Source organism: Anser brachyrhynchus (genome assembly GCF_964034855.1).
Source record: "Anser brachyrhynchus genome assembly, chromosome: 1".
Taxonomy (NCBI): Eukaryota; Metazoa; Chordata; class Aves; order Anseriformes; family Anatidae; genus Anser; species Anser brachyrhynchus.
The window spans coordinates 55,726,605-55,746,205 of record NC_137694.1 but is presented as its reverse complement, the minus strand read 5'-3'; the positions used below and the strand labels follow the sequence as shown (position 1 = coordinate 55,746,205).

At 47.4% G+C, this 19,601-nt stretch overlaps 1 protein-coding gene across 6 annotated transcripts; it reads right to left on the bottom strand.

Annotated features, from left to right (window-relative positions):
• Window positions 1-233: 233 nt before the first annotated feature.
• Window positions 234-17,823, bottom strand: IL2RB (interleukin 2 receptor subunit beta). 6 transcript variants are annotated; one of them, XM_080552626.1, is made up of 11 exons: window positions 16,734-17,823; window positions 16,293-16,364; window positions 15,395-15,492; window positions 14,943-15,069; window positions 13,203-13,308; window positions 11,888-11,996; window positions 10,761-10,909; window positions 10,179-10,350; window positions 8,404-8,500; window positions 6,567-6,651; window positions 234-4,656 (listed from the first exon to the last, which is right to left on the bottom strand). In XM_080552626.1, exons 3-11 carry the CDS (start codon window positions 15,474-15,476, stop codon window positions 3,829-3,831), a joined length of 1,755 nt encoding a protein of 584 aa, XP_080408752.1. In that variant the 5' UTR covers window positions 15,477-15,492; window positions 16,293-16,364; window positions 16,734-17,823; the 3' UTR covers window positions 234-3,828. The 6 variants fall into 6 exon arrangements, with proteins under 6 accessions (XP_080408752.1, XP_080408754.1, XP_080408749.1 ...); XM_080552628.1 differs by having other exon boundaries at window positions 16,336-16,364; XM_080552623.1 differs by having other exon boundaries at window positions 16,293-17,823.
• Between the last annotated feature and the right edge of the window lie 1,778 nt (window positions 17,824-19,601).

Genomic DNA, 19,601 nt, shown 5'->3' with positions numbered 1-19,601 from the left:
ACAATAAGAAATGCTTTCAGAACTGCCTAAGAGATTGAAGGGACTAGATTTCATTTTCAGAAGTGGCTTTGAGCCAGAATTTCCCTAGATAACCGAGGACTAGCTTCATCTTTAGGCGTATGTGTATACCTGTATGGCTTTCCTGAACTTACACTATGAGGGCTTGCCGCAGTGGGTCAGAACCCAGCTGAGGGTATTTCCCAGAGATCTTACCTTTTTGTATCCATCTTTACTGGAAAAAGGCAAGTTCCTTCTCTGGTGTTTTCAGCAGAACACAATATATATTATTTCAATCTGATCTATCTAAGCAAGCATACCACATCTATCACCGCAGCTTTTTGAATCAACCAAGGACCCAAAATCTTGATCAGATCTGACTTCAGAGGAATTCCTTTACTGCAAATACCCTTTTTATTTCCCATGGTGAAAAGAAGGAAGGTGGGAAGGGGTGGAGGATGATGTTGCGTATTTGTAAACGAGGCATCTTGGAAAGAGGCAGATGAGATATGTGACAGCTATATTTGCTGTCTGCAGCTTAAGATAAGGAGAGGACTCGTGTATGGGGTGGTTAGCTCAAATATCTTCCACACAGCACTCAAGTTTAGCTTTGGTATGACTCTGGTACTGCTGGACACCGTCATCTCTCTGTGGTTTATCTCAGCACCGTGTTCACATCAGCCATGGAGGGGAACACTCCCTTTTGTGACATTTCTGAAGAGCCCTGGGGTGCCCAGCAGAGAAAGGGCCCCGTATCGCTGAGTGTTATACCTTGGGTATTCATAACCTGGGTTACTCACATACGAGACCACATGACCTTGTCTTCCTGGAAGAAAGGTCCGGTTATCACCACATCTTATGTTGAGCACTTCCTGCCGCTGTGTGTCACACATTCACACCCTGTGGGGCTGCTAATGCAGTGCTAACAGCTTGCCACTTCGAAAGCTGTCAGCATTTTCACAGGGGGGAAAGATACCCAGCCAGCAGGATGGTCCTCAGGGGCCTGCGGCAGGATCACTTCCAATTCTGTTTTCTGGGGATCAGGCAGAGCGGAACATGGTAAAGACATTTCTGCGGCACATCTCTGCAAAATTGTCTTCTTCTCATGGCAGTAGCTGAAGGATTCACCTCTTTAGACCATCTTCTCCCCCCCTCCCCCAAGCCTGCTGTGCTTATTGTAGCTAACACATCTTTCCTCCTTTCTTAAACATGGACATGGCTGTGTAAGCGCCCAGCCATCTGTGCGGTGGATCTACCAACCATCTCCCCCTGAAAACTCAGTTTGAGCTTAGTCCTCCTTGCCTGAATTTTGGAGCTGACCCCAAACCTGCTGAAGTCAGTGGGGTATGTGTCACCACAAAGGGCTTCTGATGGTATACTCACTGTTGAGTTGTCCAGACAAATCTTTTTACAAACAGCCCCTTTCTGTGCCCTGGCCTCAATACCACCTGCCTACACAGTGCTCTGGCTGCCCTGGGCTGCTTCCTGGCACTTGACAGCCTTGGAAGTGAGCTACCCCCTCTTTTAGGTGCCTGAGTGCCTTGGGGAAGGGAGTCGGAAGGGGACGAAAGGTCTATTGGTCCCAACAAAGCTTTGCCTAGTCCTCTGTTTAGAAAAGCTGTTGATCCTTTCCCCCCACCCCAAAGGACAATAAAACACCATAGATTCCGTAGTATTTCTTTTATTTTCCAAGAGGAAAAAGGGGTGTTTTTATTTTTATTCGTATTCATCTTAGCAGCAAGAATAATTGAGAAGCTTATGGAGATCTACATAGGGACAGGAGAGCCATCAGTGCAACTAGGATCCATGGCCTATGTAAAATAGCAATTTGCCCATCAGGGCAAGGGATTCATTGTCTCTTTTTGAAGTTCATCTGCAAAGAGTCTCAAAGCACAGCAAATATCTGGGCAAGCCTCGTACTTGCTTATCTGGGATGCTGTGGGGCTTTCTTTGCCTGCTGTCTTCTGAAGACAATGGAGCAGTTCACGTCTTGAGGCAGGTGAAGAAGCGGATGAGAAGAGGGTTATAGCTGCCCCAGCCCTCTCAGCTGCAGGCAAGCTCAAGTACTTTGAGCAACTCTTCTGAGGAGAAATCCGAAGCAGTGGGTGCTCCCATAGCTGAGATTTCTAATGACATTCAAGCTGCACAATGCAAGGTCAGGTAACAGTGTGGGACTGGGACAAAGCAGAAGATCCATGTTTCTACAGGCAGAGGTAGGGAAGAATTAGCTCCGGGTGATACTCAGAGAAATGCCAAAAGTACCAACAAGTTTGATATCCTTGAAATTTTTTGATGTAAAAACTCTTAGAAGAAAGATCTTTAGCACAGGATTGGTATTTTCCCACTTCCGAATAGTCCAGAAATATAGCGAGAGAACAGACGGACTGTACAGATGTTGAATGCAGGAATGGATGGAAGCAGAACAGCACGCCTTGCTTTGTCTTACTACTTTTCTTCTGTGGTGTTTTGCTGTTTCTGAACATAGGTCAGCAAATGCAGAAGAAGAAGAAAAAAAAAGTAGTCTTTTCAATCCTTATTTTTTTGTGAGTGGATTGAGGTTTTCTTTTCAGCAAAGGTGCTGATTTCTGAGTTACTTTTCTGGGCTCATTTACCACATCTTTGCCGCTAAATAGGCAATGGTTTCCCTTGAGCAATGGAAGGAATAGGCAGCACCATTGCAATGTTTTCCACTAATACAGGATGTGGGATGAACTATTCTGCAATCAGCTTATCACAGTCAAATAACTGTATTTTGCCAACAGGGCAGAGAGGCTTTCGATTTCATGAAAAATATTGCAGCAAGAATGGGAAATTGTGTGCATTCTTTTTACTGCCATCATCAGACCTAGGGGGAAAAGTGGGGGGGAGGGGGGGGGAGAAGGGGATTTCCCCAGTATTTTTAACCCAATAATGGGGATTTCTTTTTACACGGCACTGCTTAGACAGCTGACACAGTTCTGGCTCTGAGCTAACCTTAGAGATCTGAGTCTAAAGCTGGTCTAAGCAGTTCAGAATGTACTCTGATTAAAACCCAAAATGGGGACATTCAGAAAAAAAAAAAAAAAAACAAAAAAAACCACCCTTGGTCAGGCAGGAGATGTCTTCATTTTGTCATCAGCCTCAGCACTCACTGGCCTGAACGAAATCCCATATCCACCTCTTTGGGCATTTCTCCCTCCCTTGAGACATTTGTAGGCTGGAACAAGGCAAATGGAATATGTGGCTGCTCAGCCTCAAAGCTGGGTGCTGTTATCACACCAAGATGCAGAGCATGGAAGTGCCAGCACAGCCTCTTACAGGGAGCTGGGGAGGAAAAAAAAATGCTAGTGAGATTTGGGATGGCACCTCAGCAGTGTGGGAAAGGACTTCTATGCTACCAGATACAGTAATAGCAGAGAAACAGATTCAGTGATGAAGGTGAGTCCTTGTTGTTCTGTATGCCTACGAATCCCGTTTCTTTGTCTCTATTAGGTGGTAGCCACTTAAAAGCTTTAATGTACCTTTATTATTCTCCATGCATTGCTTTACTAATCACTAGCCCGGTTTTCCATGCAAAATGTCCTCTCATTTGCAGTGGTCTGTTTCACTGATGTTTTATCCTTGGGACTAGTGATACCATGGTAGTTATCCATGAATTTACGCCTTGTCCGGCCTATTCCTTTTCTGGTTTTGCATCCCTCTTGAGTAACTTTGTTCTTCAGCCTCATTAAAGAACAGTTCTAATGGGTTTGATACTGAAAGCTACATTCATGCTCTGAATAGAAAAAATGTCCACTTAGTCTTCGTTGCCGAGAAGGCCTTTCCCACCTGTAGATTTCCCCCAGGCAGATCCTAGACAGAGCAATGGTTGTATTGGCTTTGGAGGTCCCTCAGAGAAAGATAGGCACCGGTGTTTGGGATCTGGCTGGGGAAGGCAGTTCTGCAGGGATTCTCATCGTGTGCTTGCCTTACAGATGTAGGTTGAGAAAGGGAAGGGGTAACGTGTGCTGCTGAAGCGGTGGGATCAGTCGGAAGGCCTGCCTTCGCACTCCCCTCCATAACGCTGGCGGTGTTGCTGTCATGCTGGCCTGGTGGGTCAGGAAAGTCTTTGTCCAGCTGGCACAGGGCCTCAGCAGGTTGTAAAGGAACTTTGTCAATCGCTTTCTCATCCTGCCTCAGAACTGGTGTCGGCGGGGTGCTTTCGCTTGACGGGAAAGCCCCTGAAATAGCCACAGGCCGCTGGGCTTCACCTTGTGTCTCTGTCACAAAGGAACCATTTTGGAAGCCCTGTATCCCCTTGAAACAGTGAAGGAAGTTGTGGGACAACATAGGCATGTCCTCTGCCAGTGTGCAGAGGTCTGGGGAGGGGAGAGCATGATAAGACTCGCTGTCCTCACTGCCACTGCTCTCCTGGGTGAAAGGCTCGTACGTGAAGTAGACCTGACAGGGCTCGATCTCAAAGGAGTTGGGAAGGTGGAAGAAGAAGTAGCCTTGGTTGGTGAAGCAGCTGGACACAGAATGCCCACTGGTTTCTGAGGGAGGATCAGGAGTCAGGGGTCCCTTGGAAAGCAGAAGCTGGGATTCCTGGTCATTCTTCTGCATCACCTCCAGCACAGAAATTTCTGGGGTTATGCTGTTCACGCAGTACGAAGATGAGGAGAATGGGGAGGAGAGCCATTTCTGATGGGGAAAAAACACAGGAGAGAGACTGTTATGGTCAAAGTATAGCACGGTGAGGAACAAAAGGCCTCCCCCCTTGAGCACCCACACCAATTAAGTGGCCATTTCTCTGGTCAAGCAAGAGTTGCTGGAGTTGTGGGAGGGAAATTCATATCCATGATGTCTCATCTGCAGGGTTTCAGAGGGAGTATGTCTTTCTGTCACTTTAAAATCAAGCGCAGATATTGCAAACCTATGTTATGAGATTTTTGAGTGGGGAACGGAGGATGGAGGATTAAAGTGAAAGGAAGAAAAAGAAAAAAAGAAAAAGAAAAAGAAAAAGAAAAAGAAAAAGAAAAAGAAAAAGAAAAAGAAAAAGAAAAAGAAAAAGAAAAAGAAAAAGAAAAAGAAAAAGAAAAAGAAAAAGAAAAAGAAAAAGAAAAAGAAAAAGAAAAAGAAAAAGAAAAAGAAAAAGAAAAAGAAAAAGAAAAAGAAAAAGAAAAAGAAAAAGAAAAAGAAAAAGAAAAAGAAAGAAAAAAGGAAGAGGAAGAGGAAGGGGAAGGGGAAGGGGAAGAGGAAGAGGAAGAGGAAGAGGAAGAGAGGAAAGGAAAATGAAAGGGAAAAGGAAAGGGAAAGGGAAAGGGAAAAGGAAAAGGAAAAGGAAAAGGAAACGGAAAAGGAAAAGGAAAAGGAAAAGGAAAAGGAAACGGAAAAGGAAAAGGAAAAGGAAAAGGAAAAGGAAAAGGAAAAGGAAAAGGAAAAGGAAAAGGAAAAGGAAAAGGAAAAGGAAAAGGAAAAGGAAAAGGAAAAGGAAAAGGAAAAGGAAAAGGAAAAGGAAAAGGAAAAGGAAAAGGAAAAGGAAAAGGAAAAGGAAAAGGAAAAGGAAAAGGAAAGAAAAAGAAAAGGAAGAAGAAAAGGAAAAAGAAAAAGAAAAGGAAAAAGGTGGGTCTCATGCAATCTATTCCTAGGTGCTGAACCAGTGTCTGATACACCTACATGACTGCATGCAGCTTTCTGCTCTTCCAAGCCCCTCATGCCTGGATTTCCACACTCACTGCAAGTTACAGCCTGCAGCATGTCATTATCCTTAAAAATATACTGGTTTTGATAATATCCAACTTAATTTCATTTATGGCCAGTAAAGCATTTTTTGTAGTTCTTTTTACACTAGGAAAGTGTCTCCAGTGCCCGCTGCACCTCCCTCCCCCACACTCTTCCCCTGTAGGTTTAGCTTTCAAAGGCTTTTTGCACTAAGGTTTTTCCAAAGCTTTGCTGTCCTCTGGACTCTCTGCAGCTTGTCTCCACCCTTCTTGAAGCAAAATGTCCCTTGGGATCACCTCCCACGTCTTGCATCTGACGCTCACTTTAATACTGCACAGAATGGTAATTGTCTTCTTGCAGCTGCCCATACTCAAAGAGAGACTGGGGAAGGGAGAAAGAGGGGGTGGAGAAGGAAGGGAAAAAGAAAGAAGAACACAGAAAATAGCTAAGTGTCACCCAAAGTGATAGTAATTAGCAATAGGAGAGGAGATAGGGCTCACAGCCAGAAGGGGACCACAGCAGGAAATCTGGGCAGTCTAGGGAAGGTGGGGAGGGACAGAAGCAGGGTGGAAGGGGATCTGAGAGGCCAAGGTCCCTCCCACAGGTCCTTTTCATTCTCTCAAGTTCTCCTGTCAGGGGAGCAGTTTGCTGAGGTTTGCGTGGTTTGCCGTTTCTCGGTTCTGAAATTAGAATGTATCAGCCGAGTGTCAGGTTTTAGGTCAAAAAATAAAACTTGAGCAGAGAACCCAGCAGCTGGTGCTACAGGCACATGAGTTGCATGCGCACATGTAGGTCTGAGGACCTGGTGTCTGCCCCAGGCATGTACAGCTAGACCCTCCTTTCCCTCATTTCTCCCTAATAACCACTTGGATCCGTCCCCAGCCCCATACCTGAATGTCACCTCCGTGAACAGAGACGAGTGGGGGAAAGAATTTCTCTGGGTCTGGGATGTGAATCTTCAGAATCTTCTTAAACCTTGAGAAGAGAGGAGATTGAGAAATGAAACAGGGCCTGATCCTGACCTCTCTCAGACTGTGATGGGAATAACAGAGAGCATCACAGCTCATGGTAGCAGGGGAAAGGTAAAGTAAAAACAAGCCTGAGGACCCTCCTTGCTCTTGAGTGGCCTGAAATGCAGTGGCTAAGAGATGGGAGATAGAGATGAGCCAGATAAACCTGATTTTGGAAAATACACCCCTCTCAGCCTTTTTCCTGGGGAAGAACAACCAACAGTTCACAGCCTTCCCTAACTTGGTGGTCACCTTAGCTGCTCCATTTCCCCCTGCTCGATGATAGGTCTGGGCAGCTCTCCCTTGTTTCCAAGGTCCAGCTGCTGCGAACTGCCCCCTCTTGGTTTTGCTGCCCCCACAAAGACTCAGAGGACCCCACGGTGTGAGCAGGACCATCACTGGCAAAGCTGTGTCACCACCATCTCTCCTGTTAGCAGGATACTCTGCGGTACAGCTAGTACTTACTGGACATGCAAACCTATCTGAGCATGTCAAGCACCAGCCCAGTGACCTCCGCTTTACTGGAACCAGTGTGTTGTCATCCTGAGGCAGCATGAAGTGATCTCATCTGCTCCTCAGTCCCTCAGAGAGGTCGGTTGATCCCGTCAGCTCTTTGCAGAAGCTTTGCTGTGGGATGCTCTGAGGAGAGACCCTCCTGACCTCTGGAGGCAATCAGTGTACTCTCTGAAGCATAAGAATTTGCTAGTTCTTGCATATAAACTATTTTACATCACTGCAGATGCTATTTTTATTCGTGCATGTCTAATCCTTCCTTGGATCTTACCTCAGCATTATCCTCCATCCAATCTCACAGGTTAACTACACTCTGTGGAGAATGGAGGCCTTTTTATCTCTTTGTCTGCCATATAGCTAGCCCTTCCTCACCTTTGTGTTATGACTCAAGGTAAAACAGTGACTTTCTCAGTATCCACCTTCTGTTAATATGCTTCTCCTTCTTTCCTTCCAAAGAAGCCATCCCAGCCTCTGCTGCCTTCTTCCCTGAGAACATTTCTGCCACCAACACCAGTGACCTGCTTCTCCATCCCTGTCCTGAGATGAGAAAATCTGAAGCCATTTCTAACCTCACCATGCTGACAGGTCGCTCTCTGGATTACTGCACTGGGTAACCTTGTGAGACACTTTCAGTCCTGACTAGAAGCTGTGTATGCTGGCAAAAAGAAGAGATCTTTAAAGCATCACATAGATGTTTACCAGCATGTGATGAGACACTTTAGGAGAAGAACTGTACTCCTCACTCAGGAGTTTGCCTGCAGATCAAATACTATTCATCCTCACTGAGCTCTTTCTGGAGTATTTAAGAAGGTCATGGTACTTAGGCTTCCTTTGTCCTCTCTTCTGAGAGAGTGCCCAGCTCAGTAACCTATTTTCTGAGAGGTGATTTTGGTGCATCCCTGCCAGGGAAAACCGCTGTAACCCATGGGCAAAAGAAGTACCAAGGCATCTGTTTTGAAGCCAGCCAGACCGTGGCACTGGGTCTCAGGAGTATGGCACAATATGATGACAGTGTTAACACAACATCATCTTGGGTGGCTATATATCTACTCAGACAAATGTCAGCCTTGAAAGCTTGGGTTATGAACTGTATATTTGAGTCCCTCTGTATGCTCTGTAATGCCAAATACAAAATAAACCAGGTTATGAGAAGACACACAATATACAGGAGAGCAACAAAGAGGAAAACTTGACACTCATTTACCATTTCAGGGTCCGTAAGTTAATAAGGAAGGCAGTCCCAAGGATCACGAAGATGCATGTGCTCACTATAAGAGCTGGCAGAACCGGCCGGGTTGTTTCTGCAAGATGAGAGAGAGAGGGAGTTGCTATAAAAAATTAGCCAGGATTTTGGAGGTAGGATCTTCAACTTTTCCACGTCTGTTCAAACTGATCATGTTATTATAATATGCTGTTAATTATAATAATATAATTAATATAATATAATACACAGGTCAGATAAAGGAGTTAATCTCTGTTGTGTAGGATGCCTTTGAACTGAAATGGGTTTGAGTCTTCTTGGCATGGTTTAATAGATAATTCTTGCTAAACAGCTGTAATTCCCTGTCCCTAACAGCAACACAGCTGGGGTTTACCGCAGGTGAGGTGCCACATTGTACTGGTAGAAGCGTCCAGCATCCTGCCTCATTGCAAAAGAAAGGGAGTCCTAAAATCAGCTTAACTGGGCTTGGGGAATTGGAACAGCATTGTAAGTCAGTGGGGAGGTAGAGTCATGGGGTTCATGGGACTGGGTTAGAGGGCAGCAGGGCCAAGGATGGAGAAGGTTAGGGGTCGAGGGACTAGCCTCTTTATTTGGACAGGTGGAGGAAAATTTTAGGAGGCTAGGGAGGTTTACAGCTTTCTGCCACATGGTGGTTTTGGTACCTGGATTGTAGAGTTAGGAGAAAGAGACTGAATTTCCTCATTGAAAGCTCTGCCAGCTCTCCTCAAGCTTTTCTGGAACCATCTTAAACTTTGTTAATCTGTCTCTTACACACATCTCCCCAGGGCACCTTTGCTTGGTCTTGCTGTTCTGGTGCCTGTCTCCTCTGCCTGCCACCCCCATTTCCCTCCATCCGTAGTGCCCCTTCGTCTGGGCCTGCAGGGCTCGTTTGGAGTAGTGGTAAGGGAGCAGAAAGAGATAAATGAGATAGTTGTAGAGAGTCCTGTCTTTGCCTGTCCTTGGGATGCTACCAAGATCACTTTGTCTCCTCTGCCTCTGGTACCCTGGTTATCTTTGGGTCTTGGTTGCTGTGACAACCGGCTGCGGCTGTATCCTGTTCATTGACATCACGCACTGTCAGAATTTGATCGCCACAGCAACACAGTGCCCTTTCTAAACATAGCTCCTCTGTTTATACCAGTGCTGGGCACAACAGGGAGGGACCGGGCAGGGGCAGAGTGGGGGTGATGCAAGGGGAATAACCTCTAGCTGCTTATGTTCTGGAAAAGATGTGACGGAGCGCACAGCCCGTAATTCACAGAAAAGACTCGCTCAGGTCACTATATTTCAAGGATGCAGGTGCCCTCCATGCCGTGGCTCATGGTAACGACTGGTGCATATATCATCAGTCCTTTTTGGAAGTGACTTACACACATGTAAGTCTCTTTCATTCTCCCCAAGACTTTCCTTCCTAGGCTCTGGTTTCATTGCATTTCACTGATCAATGGCTCCACTGAACTGGCCCTGATTTACACCTTGTGGATTTTGCCTGGCCTCTGAAAGTCAGAGGGGCTGCTGCTCTTTACTCCATTGGAGCCAGGGGTTCTTTGTCCTTAAGCCCTGTTGAGCCAGCCTGACCTAACAGATTAGGAGGGACAGATTGTTTCTTTTTTTTTTTTTTTTTATTGCTCTTCAGTTAACACAATCCTCCCTACCCATCTTCCTCCAGCTTCCCAGCCTGCTTTGGTCCTTCTGCTTTGTTTTCTCTGAGTTCCCTCTTTCCCCTCCGTGTCAGACTGATTGACTCTGATCCTTACCGTCAGCGTCTGTCTTCCACAGTATTGTCTTGCTCCAGTCACTCCACACGCCTTTGTAGGTACTTGAGTTACTTGGCTTTGCACGGACAGCTGCCTCATATTTCAAGTTGGGGGACAGTCCCTCAAATACCACCCACATCTGGTCCTGCTTAATGCAGAGGGTCTTGGCTTTCTGGAAGAAGGGCAAAAATAGAGCATCATCAACATCCTGCCGTGGCTCACAGCATCATATATCAATCCTTTCCCAGGCCCTCTGAGAGGACCTGTCTCAGATCCCTCCATTTTGTGCATTGTTTTGTCACACTGGAGGATAAATCTTCTTCATTTTGTACTTCTCATCCTTTTCAGGTCTACCCTGGAGCTATCTAGATTTCTTTTGTGACAGCACTAAATAAAATAGGGTTCTCGTCTGCCTCCATGTCATCACCAAACGCTGGCAGCAGGTTATGCAGACAAAAAGGGGTGAGGAAGTAATTCCCTCTCCAGATTCACTAAAACTTTTTTCATTCTGAGGGGAGAATTCTGTAAGGAAGACCAGGATTCGAATGGTGACACGTCCCAGTGCCCCCGCTCTGTACTCACCTCCCAGGACTGACTTGTGGTTCTGTACCGCACTTGGTATTGCCGCTCCCCATCCAAGTAGTGAGAGGAAATATTCAGGCTCCATGATAAGTTGTAGCTGTTTTTAGCTTTGCTAACCAGTTGAAGATTTCCTGGAGGTCTCAGTTTTACTGGAAAGAGACAAAGAGCAGGAATGGCACCAACGCACTGTCCGTAACAAGGCTCCACTGGAAAAACCCATGTCAGTAGGCTTGGGGCCTCGGCTGAGCTCACAGACTCCAGCCATCCATGGCCAATTGAGATGCTTAGAGAGTTCCCCCTCTCTGTGCCTGCTTCCTACCCGCTGTCACTGGTGACAAAAGGCCTGGGACTGCATTAAAGGCAGCTTGTCCGGTGAGCCTCCAGTGAGAGCGGCCACAGCAGTAAGTGCAATCCCACATGGCCATGCATCTTATCTTGTAGGGGTGATCCACGAGGCAATTGTATGGACAGGAAAGGATCATGGTTTGGGTGACAGCTTCTTTCCAGCTGCACTTTCAGAGAGCTACAGCCACAGGGGCTGGAGTTACATAGGCTGCCTGGGGTGAACCTTCTCAACCCTTATGCCTCACATTCCAGCAGCTGCATTGGATTGCTCCTGAAGCCAGGTAAACATCCAGTGGAAGAATAACCCAAGCAGATATATATATATATATATATATATTTTTTTTTTTTTCAGCTGGATTAGTGAGTTGAATCAATTCAGCAGGCTATTGCTTGCCAAAGCTGGCTTAAAGGAGGGGGGAACCACGTAGCTCGTAGGAGGGATGGAGCAGCAAGACTTTTCTTCTTCCTGCAGCACATATTTTTCAGAAGGTCAGCTGAGCTGACGTAGCCTGCTTGGAGCCTGAACTCCTAGGAGAAAGCACTGTCACTCAGCTGTGTCCCAGATACAGGACAGCATAGGAAGTGGCTGGCATGACACTGCACATTAAAGGTGCATGGCGCAGGAGTCAACGTGGCCCGTCTGTGCTAGTTGTAGCAGGGGACAACAAAAAGAGGTAAGACTAAAATCTGCTATGGGTGTTTCATGGTTGAGGATGGGGAGAAGAAACTGGGTGTCACCTTGTGGAGAAGCTTCAGAGACTGCAAGATGGAAGAGAACTCACTGTTTGCAAGTGGACTGAAGTCTTCCAATCGTGCAGGTGTAGACCCATTCTCTCCAATCCGGCAATGTACAGACATGTTAAGACGGTCTGCAGTAGTAAAGATTTGAGACTGCAAGGAAAATTTACCATTAGTGACACTGAAGCCTCATCAATAACCATTCATATTTCTAAGTATTGCCTGCACATAAAGTGGTTTAGGAATACCTGACAATAAATATGGATGACACTTGTGGTTGAAAGGCATAAGCCTCAGTGGTGAGTAGAGGAACCAAAGATTTATGCTTGATGTGGTTCGATTTTTTTTTGTTCACTGAAAAGCAGGGCACAAAATATTTTGGTATGCTATTTTAACAGAATTACTGCATGTGCTGATTAAGCAGGAAAGATGGTACTTTCAGCGAGTGACATTTATCGAGACAAAATATTTTGACTAAAATATTTCATGTTCATTTGTAAGGTTGAGATAATATTGAGATTAAATATTACTCGTGAAATGCCATGGAGTTACAATGAGTTGATATAACATGGTTCCACAATGATACTAAAGGGCCATGTACATCACAAAATATTAGATAAGAAATAGATCGATTAGCTTGATTAGAAAGAAAGGATTTTGACAGAATAGTTTTTAAATCTGTTTATGAATCCTGCAATTTGTCTTTGCACATAATATGTGAAAGTAAGAAAACTTGGCTGTTGTTAGAACTGGTTGTGACTATCCCAATAAGGAGAATTAGCTTTTTTCTTTTTCTTTTTTCCCCCTGAAAATACAGGAACTACAGCAATTTCTGAATATGACTGAGGGAAGTACCCAATAAGCCTGAAAAAAAAAAGGATTGATTTAAATAAAGAATAATAAGTAGGGGATTTGCATCACCATTGGCTTCACTGATGTGCTACTTTTGCATCTTGCATTTGACGCGATTAACCAGGTTCCTCAGTAATTAATAATTTGGAAAATGGTAATGACCTCTTCAAGGAAAATTGAGGTCCAGAGGTGACCTCAGAGATGATGATCGTGGCCATTCTTCCACAGAGGAAGGGATTAGGGCCAAACTCGGATAACGGTGATGGGGGACACCGCATATGATCCGTCTGTCCTGCACCTCTTCTGCATGTGTCAGGACAGCACGGCCCCACTCAAAATGAAGCCAGTCCCCATGCAGGGCAACATGCAACAAGTCCAAGCCCAGGAGTGGAGTCAAGGATTAGGTCTGGGCTTTTTATAGTACTCTTGGGTGTCATGATCTTTATTTGCCTCAAATTGAGAACCCAACCTTGTCATTAGCCAGGACATCCTAGATGAATTACTCACGTTACTGTTTTTGCTGAAGGTCTTGATGCATCTCCTCAGTTCTGTTGTGTGTTCTGCCTTAGGTAATTCACAATGTTCCTTGAATTTTTCGGGTAAGAAAATTGACCTGGATTTTAAGCAGGAGAACACCAGTGAGCTGGGAAGTCTGTTTTATAAGTAGTCAGATTTTATCCAACACTAAAGGCCTTTCAAAGCACATTGTATCCTACCTTACTTGCTGAGCAGGTTACAGCTAGGATGTAATCCCACTTTCCCTCCCTACTACATCACTCAGACAAGTTTTATGTGCTGGCACACGGAGAGTTAATGCATACCAGCTTTTCAATGCCAGAGATGATAGAAGGTTTCCAACCTCTACCTCCTCTGCTTCCTGTTGATATGGGAGACAGATGCCTGTTTCTAGGGTTTTACACATCTCTTTAAAGCCACTGACAGCCCTGTAGCATTGCAGTTGCCAGGTGAGTTGTATCTCTTGAACCAGGTCACATCCCAGCCAGCCAGGACCGTACCCCACACTTGGCAGTGCTGTACCATGACCCCTCTTCTGCTCTGACAAGTGTGGCTGGACAGCCTAAGCTGAGACACTGCACAGGAGGTGGCAGGGTGGGAGAGCGTCCGTGTGGTTGCAGCTGAGGGGACAGCAGATTGCTCTGGCCACTCCAGCCACAGGATTAGACCAGACTTGCTGGTGTCTTTGCCTCAGGCTTTCCTAGAGGAGACGGCTGTAACCCTGCCCTCTTTGGGGGACAGTTGAAAGAGTTCTGGGGGGACTGAGAAAATTTGTTCTCCCATTGAGCAGTTTACTTCAATGGGAAGCAAAATAAACTGGACACACAAACCCTAGGTGTCGTAGAGCCCTGGTCAGCCAATGGCACAGTTACAGACCTGGCCCAAATTCCAGATGCAAGCTTTTTGACTCAATCCCATAGGGCAAAGAAATGTTTGGCTGTCATTGGTCCATGTAGCAGACCCCAGAGCACATCTGCCAATCTCACCCCATTGGAGATGTCTCTGCTGATCGTCAGGAGCAACCCACCCACTGCCAGAACCACGCTGGGCCTCTTCTTACACCAGGCACCTGGGGACGCCCTGTGTACACCAGTAACTCTTGACTCAAGATGTCACACATGGAGACCACAGAGAATCAGCCAGCATCCACTGTAGTTCTGGCCACACGCCTACTGCTCCTCTGGGAGATACTTGGGAGGGGAAAACATCACAGAGTGGGAGAGGTGAAAGGGCCAGGGTGGGCTACGGTAAAGGGAACGATATATTCCTTCACATACTGTCGCTCAGTGTGCGACTTTCCTGTTACGTCCAGTCCCCTTGGCAATGGGCAGATGGCCCCTGTATAACTTCAATCCCACCTCCCTCTGTCCCTATCTCTACAACACCCTCCTTTTGAGTTGAAAATACCCTTCAGTCCGGAGGGTAGCTACCAGGGAAGAAGGATCTTTGGAAAATGAAGCACAGACAACGCTACAGAGTTGAAAGATAAGCAGTTCTAGGCAGTTTGGGGCCCTTGGATGGCAAACACTGAGCTGTGGCCAGCATCTCTGTATGGATGGTGTATCTCAGTCCACCTGGGGTCAGACAGACTTCAAAGGCAAAGCCCTTGGCTGTGTGATTCCACTACACCTGGCCCAGGAAGGGGGATCCTACACTGATGTTAAGTGCTAAATTTTCCAGGACACTTTTCATTCAAAGTATCATCTTTCCTCAGCCTTTTTGGTCACCCACCTGGTAAAAAATGGTAGCTTTGATGAAATCTCCAGCTGGCACGGCGCATCGGCAAGGTTCCTGCCTGAGGTCCAGTCACAAAAGATTGCTGCCCGCGAGTCATACCAACAAGCGAGACTGGAGGTGCCTGCCAGCAGAGAAGAGATGGACAGCAACATGGCTGAATTAGCAATGACTTTAGACATTAACAATCACCCCAGACAATTCTGCCCCATCCCAAACTACAGACAGAGTCCTCAGCTGGATAGCTGTATCCAAGTAAGAAAGGCAGAACCTCTCACTTCTTCAACTGCTCTGTCCTTGGAGGTTGGTGTGCTTGTAAAAGATCTTTAATTATTGCAGCCTCCTCCAGTTGTATGTTACAACACGGTCATTGCACAACAACACACCACAGCCCAGGCACTCCATCTGACATCCCCCTGCTCATCCAGGTGAAGAGCATCACTTCTTACCTTGCGTAGAGACCGATGCCAGCAAGAGAGGCGTGAGGCTGAGCAGCCAGAGGTGGCACAGGAGCAGCAAGGAGGGATTCATCTGTACTGGGGACACACTGAAAGAGAGAAGATCCCCACCGCAACACAGCTCAGCAATGGAAGTTAAGAAGTTGTCATCCCATACAAGGTATCCGCTGTCAAAACTGGTGTCAATCTTCCAGGCTCAGAAACTCATATTCCTTCTCCTCTGCCTTTCCCTCAGCACCTCATTGCTCTCCTGCCTCGGGGTGCTTTGCTCAGCACTGAAACCATCCACAGTGCAACACAGACAGGCTGTTTGCAGAGGTAATGTCTTCTGGAAATGTGTGCGAGTGCACAGCCCTCCGCGTGTATTGTTTCAGGTTGCTTGCTGACTCAGGTAGAGAGTGCTATCGTGGTTGCACGCGGCTGGCGTTGCGAAGAGCTGCTTTTTTTGGTAAGCCGTAGGGCTGAAATCACAAGGTGCTTGCTGCGTAAGAGGGCTCTCTGGCTTCAACTAACAGAAAAGTCAGTTTAGGAGGTAGATTTTGAACGGCTTGTTTGGGACTGGGGAAAAAAATAAAATTAGGGGGAAGTTTACCAAGTTCTGGAAAGGGAAAGCTTTACCATATCATGAAATATTAAAGTAATGCACAAATCACGCACCATCCTTGCCAAGTAGACCCCGCACTGCCTTGGATGGACATGTGCTTTCAGGTATAGCAGAAAACTCACGCTTTTCAGTTAGGTAGCTACAGCATCCCTCATTCCCCTCTGGCACCCAGAGAAACTCCTTGTCTTACAAAGCCCACCCAGCTGTGTGCTGTACTACACACACAGGGCTTATGGGCTTCTCAAGCGAGCCTCCCCCTCTCCCCATCCACCTGGACACCCGTACCTCGAGGTCTGCCTCTGCCCGCAGGAGAAGGGACCATCCTCACCTCTCAGGGAGCCTGCAGCACAGGCAGAGCTGGGGAGACCAAAGTAGAGACCCGCTGAACCCCGCTGAAGACTGCCGGGGAGCGGGAGCGGAGGGTTTTTAAAGTGCTGGCATGAGGCATGATATCGATTCCCGTTGTGATAAAAGATTAGGTTCAGAGGAAGAAAAACAGGACGACAACGCATTCATAGAGAAAAGGGGAGAGAAAGAGAGAGAAAGCACCGACGTGGTTGTGAGATGTGGGGTTTGATTTGAGAGGACTGTGGAAAGACAGAGAGATAAATATATGCTCAGCCCTCCCCAACGGCAAGAATCAGTTTGTCAGACCGAAACTCCTTCCAAGACACTTCTCAGATCAGCCACCCCCGTGCGGGACAGGGCTGGCATCACCCCCTTTACCTTCCAGCTCCAGGCACCCGGCGCTCCAGGCGAAGGGGTCCCCACGGACGGGGCGATGGATGTAGGTGCTGGCTGCCAAACCAGGAGGGGAATGGGGAGAAAGGGAGAGGGGCTGGGGGGATCTTCACTCAGTGCATGTCCAGCTGCCGGCCAGCAGTTCTGGCAGGAGAGGGGCAGGTCTGCTGTGGAGCCGTTCCTCCTGTCTGCGCTCGACCTCTCTCTGTCTTCTCCCTCTCACCTTTGCACAGGAAGCTGCTGCTTGCTTGCCTTGTCAGACTGAGACGAGGCCCTGAAGTATCGAAAAGGCTAGCAAGGCCGAGAATAAAAAGCCCCAAACCACGTCCTACTTCCTGCTGGTAAAGCAATAGGTGCAGAAACAAGGGTGGAGGGATCAGGTGTTAGCTTGCAGTGCTCAGATATACTAGGGACCAGTCTGTAACTATTGCTGGGAAGCAAAAGAGAGAGAAGGACCTGTCCTCTCCAGACACTGTCGAGAGACCCATAGCTTCCTCTTTCAGATACCCAGACAGGCAGGTTCACTCTCAGGGTCTATACTCATGCACAGACCAATTTGAAACTGGGGTAGGAGTCATTCCGCCGTAGAAATGCTGTGGACCACTTTGTGAAAAACAGCTCGAGTCATTGACCTAAGCAACACCAGAATGAAACCAGCCTCCCCACCGGTGCCCCAGTTTCAGAGGATCCATCCTGGGTCAGAGCTTGAGTGGAACGAGGCCAGTGCTGCGGCTGAGAAGCTGGAGGCACAGCCCTCACACTTGCAGATGGTGTGACACCGCAGGGACAGCTGTCCCGCAGCGTGCCTACCCGGCCAAACACCCTGCTCGCCCCACAGAAGACAAAACCCTTCCCTCTGACCTGACTATCTCGGCTAGTTCAGCCAGGCCGGTGCCTGCTTTACACAGCTTGTCCATTCAGCAGGCCGGAAAGGGTGCAAAAAATATGTCCACCTTCTTCTGAGGCTCAGTGTGCCCTCACCTTCACAGACATAATCCCTCACAGTTCTCCATGCAACATTTGATATTAGAAGATCCTTTCACGACAGGCATCTTCCCCCACACCCTTTGCCCTCCCCTCCCCAGGCAGCCTCCCCCACACAAATTCAAGTCCACAGCCCACCAGTTGCCCATTTCACAAGCAGGCTTGCACACACACATCTCCCCACACACCTCTCTTTTTCCATACACACAAAATGCTCTGAAAAGCAGCACTTCGCATTTCCTGTTTGGTCTGGGCTGTACAAAGATGGCCACTGGTGTGGGGCAGGAAGAGGCGAATCTCCTTTTATATACACTGTGGTCACCATGCTCTGCACTGCTCACCTTTCTCTCCTGCAGCACACAGCTCAAGGCCAAAGTTCAGGTCCAGTAGCAGGTCTTGTTGACCAAAAGCTGCAAGGGGCTAATCTCAGGCCCCAGGCTGTTCTTTTTTGAGGACTGTAAGAGCAAGAGGATGGGGCCTCCTGTAACAGCTAAGGGATCTTGGTTTCATGTGGTGGAAAAAGGGTGTGGGAGGAGGATGAGCTTTTAGTCACAGGCAGTCCAACCCAGAAAGTGGATTTCAGAAGATATCAGACCTCAAAAAGAGAGGGTGTCGAAGAAAAACAGTGATTTGAAACCATGTGTGGAGCCATTCTGAAGGAGGGTACAATGCTGGCCAAGGCCATTCCTGGCAGAGCCTTGCAGTTCAGGTTCCAACCCAGCATCAAGCACGCACTTAGAAAGGCAGAGGCCTGGAGCACAACACCTCTCTCCTCACCACGCGTGGCATGGTCCAGGGGTCTCAGAGGCATTGTTTGGATGTTCTTGCTAGCTATCTGAAAGCCAGCAAGTTACGGCCATTCTCTGTGAGGGAAACATGGGGAATCTGACGAGCCAGCCCCTGTCGAAGAGGAGCAAGGGTGAGGATGAGCTATACGTTCACCTGCCCTGGTCATCACAGTGTACCAGTTGCACCTTGGAAGTTCCCACCAGGGTGGAGCTGTAATGGCCCATGAGTTGAAGGAGGGCCAAGGAATGGGTCTCAAGGTCCTGAGGCCTTGAGCTTCTCTTAGCATTTCTGTCAGCACCTGTTTAGATCATATTTGCCAGTCCCAGAGAAATGGCCTATGACCCTGCATGTCCCCAGGGTGTTGGAGACAGCTGTTGGGCCCTGTGGGCATGGATATATTCCTGGTGGGGGCTGTGAAGGTTGGGTGAAGGGGACTTGTTGCAGAGGTCTGTGCATGGGGCTTGGGCTGAAAGTGGGAGACAGGATAGGCTCTGTTGATAGTAGCAGTAGGAGCACTGATAGGAGTACTGCATTATAACTTTGTGTGTGGCACCTGCTCTCTTGTCTTGTCCTGAAACTGTTTCTTGGTTTCGAGGGCTTTTCTACTCCAAATCCTGGTACAAGAAGCTCCTGGCATGTATCACCAGGACACAGGCCGCAGTTCCCAGGAACTCTTAAAATGAGCACAACTTACTCTGGTGCAGAAGTCATCCGACGAAGCAATGAAGTGCTCTGTGAGTAACTTCTTGGTATTGCCAGCTCTGCAGCTGCAATGCAGTATTTGTATTAACCATCATTTTTCCCTTTTGTCCTTCAGACGGAGAAATCTGCACCTTCCTTCAGATGAGCGATCTCTCTGGGAAAGAAAGCACAAAGCACCCCTTTATTGCTCAGCTAATCAAGAAAAGAAAATCCCACTGATCTTCCCCCCGCCCCCTTCCCCAGCCCCCCCCTCCCATTTTGATGTGTAAGAATCAGATGAGGCTGTTTGTGCACTATGGTACTTGAAATAGTGGAATAGTAAAATTTAACTTGTGACAGGTCACTAGTGCAGATGGGCAGATGCTACAGGTGAAAACA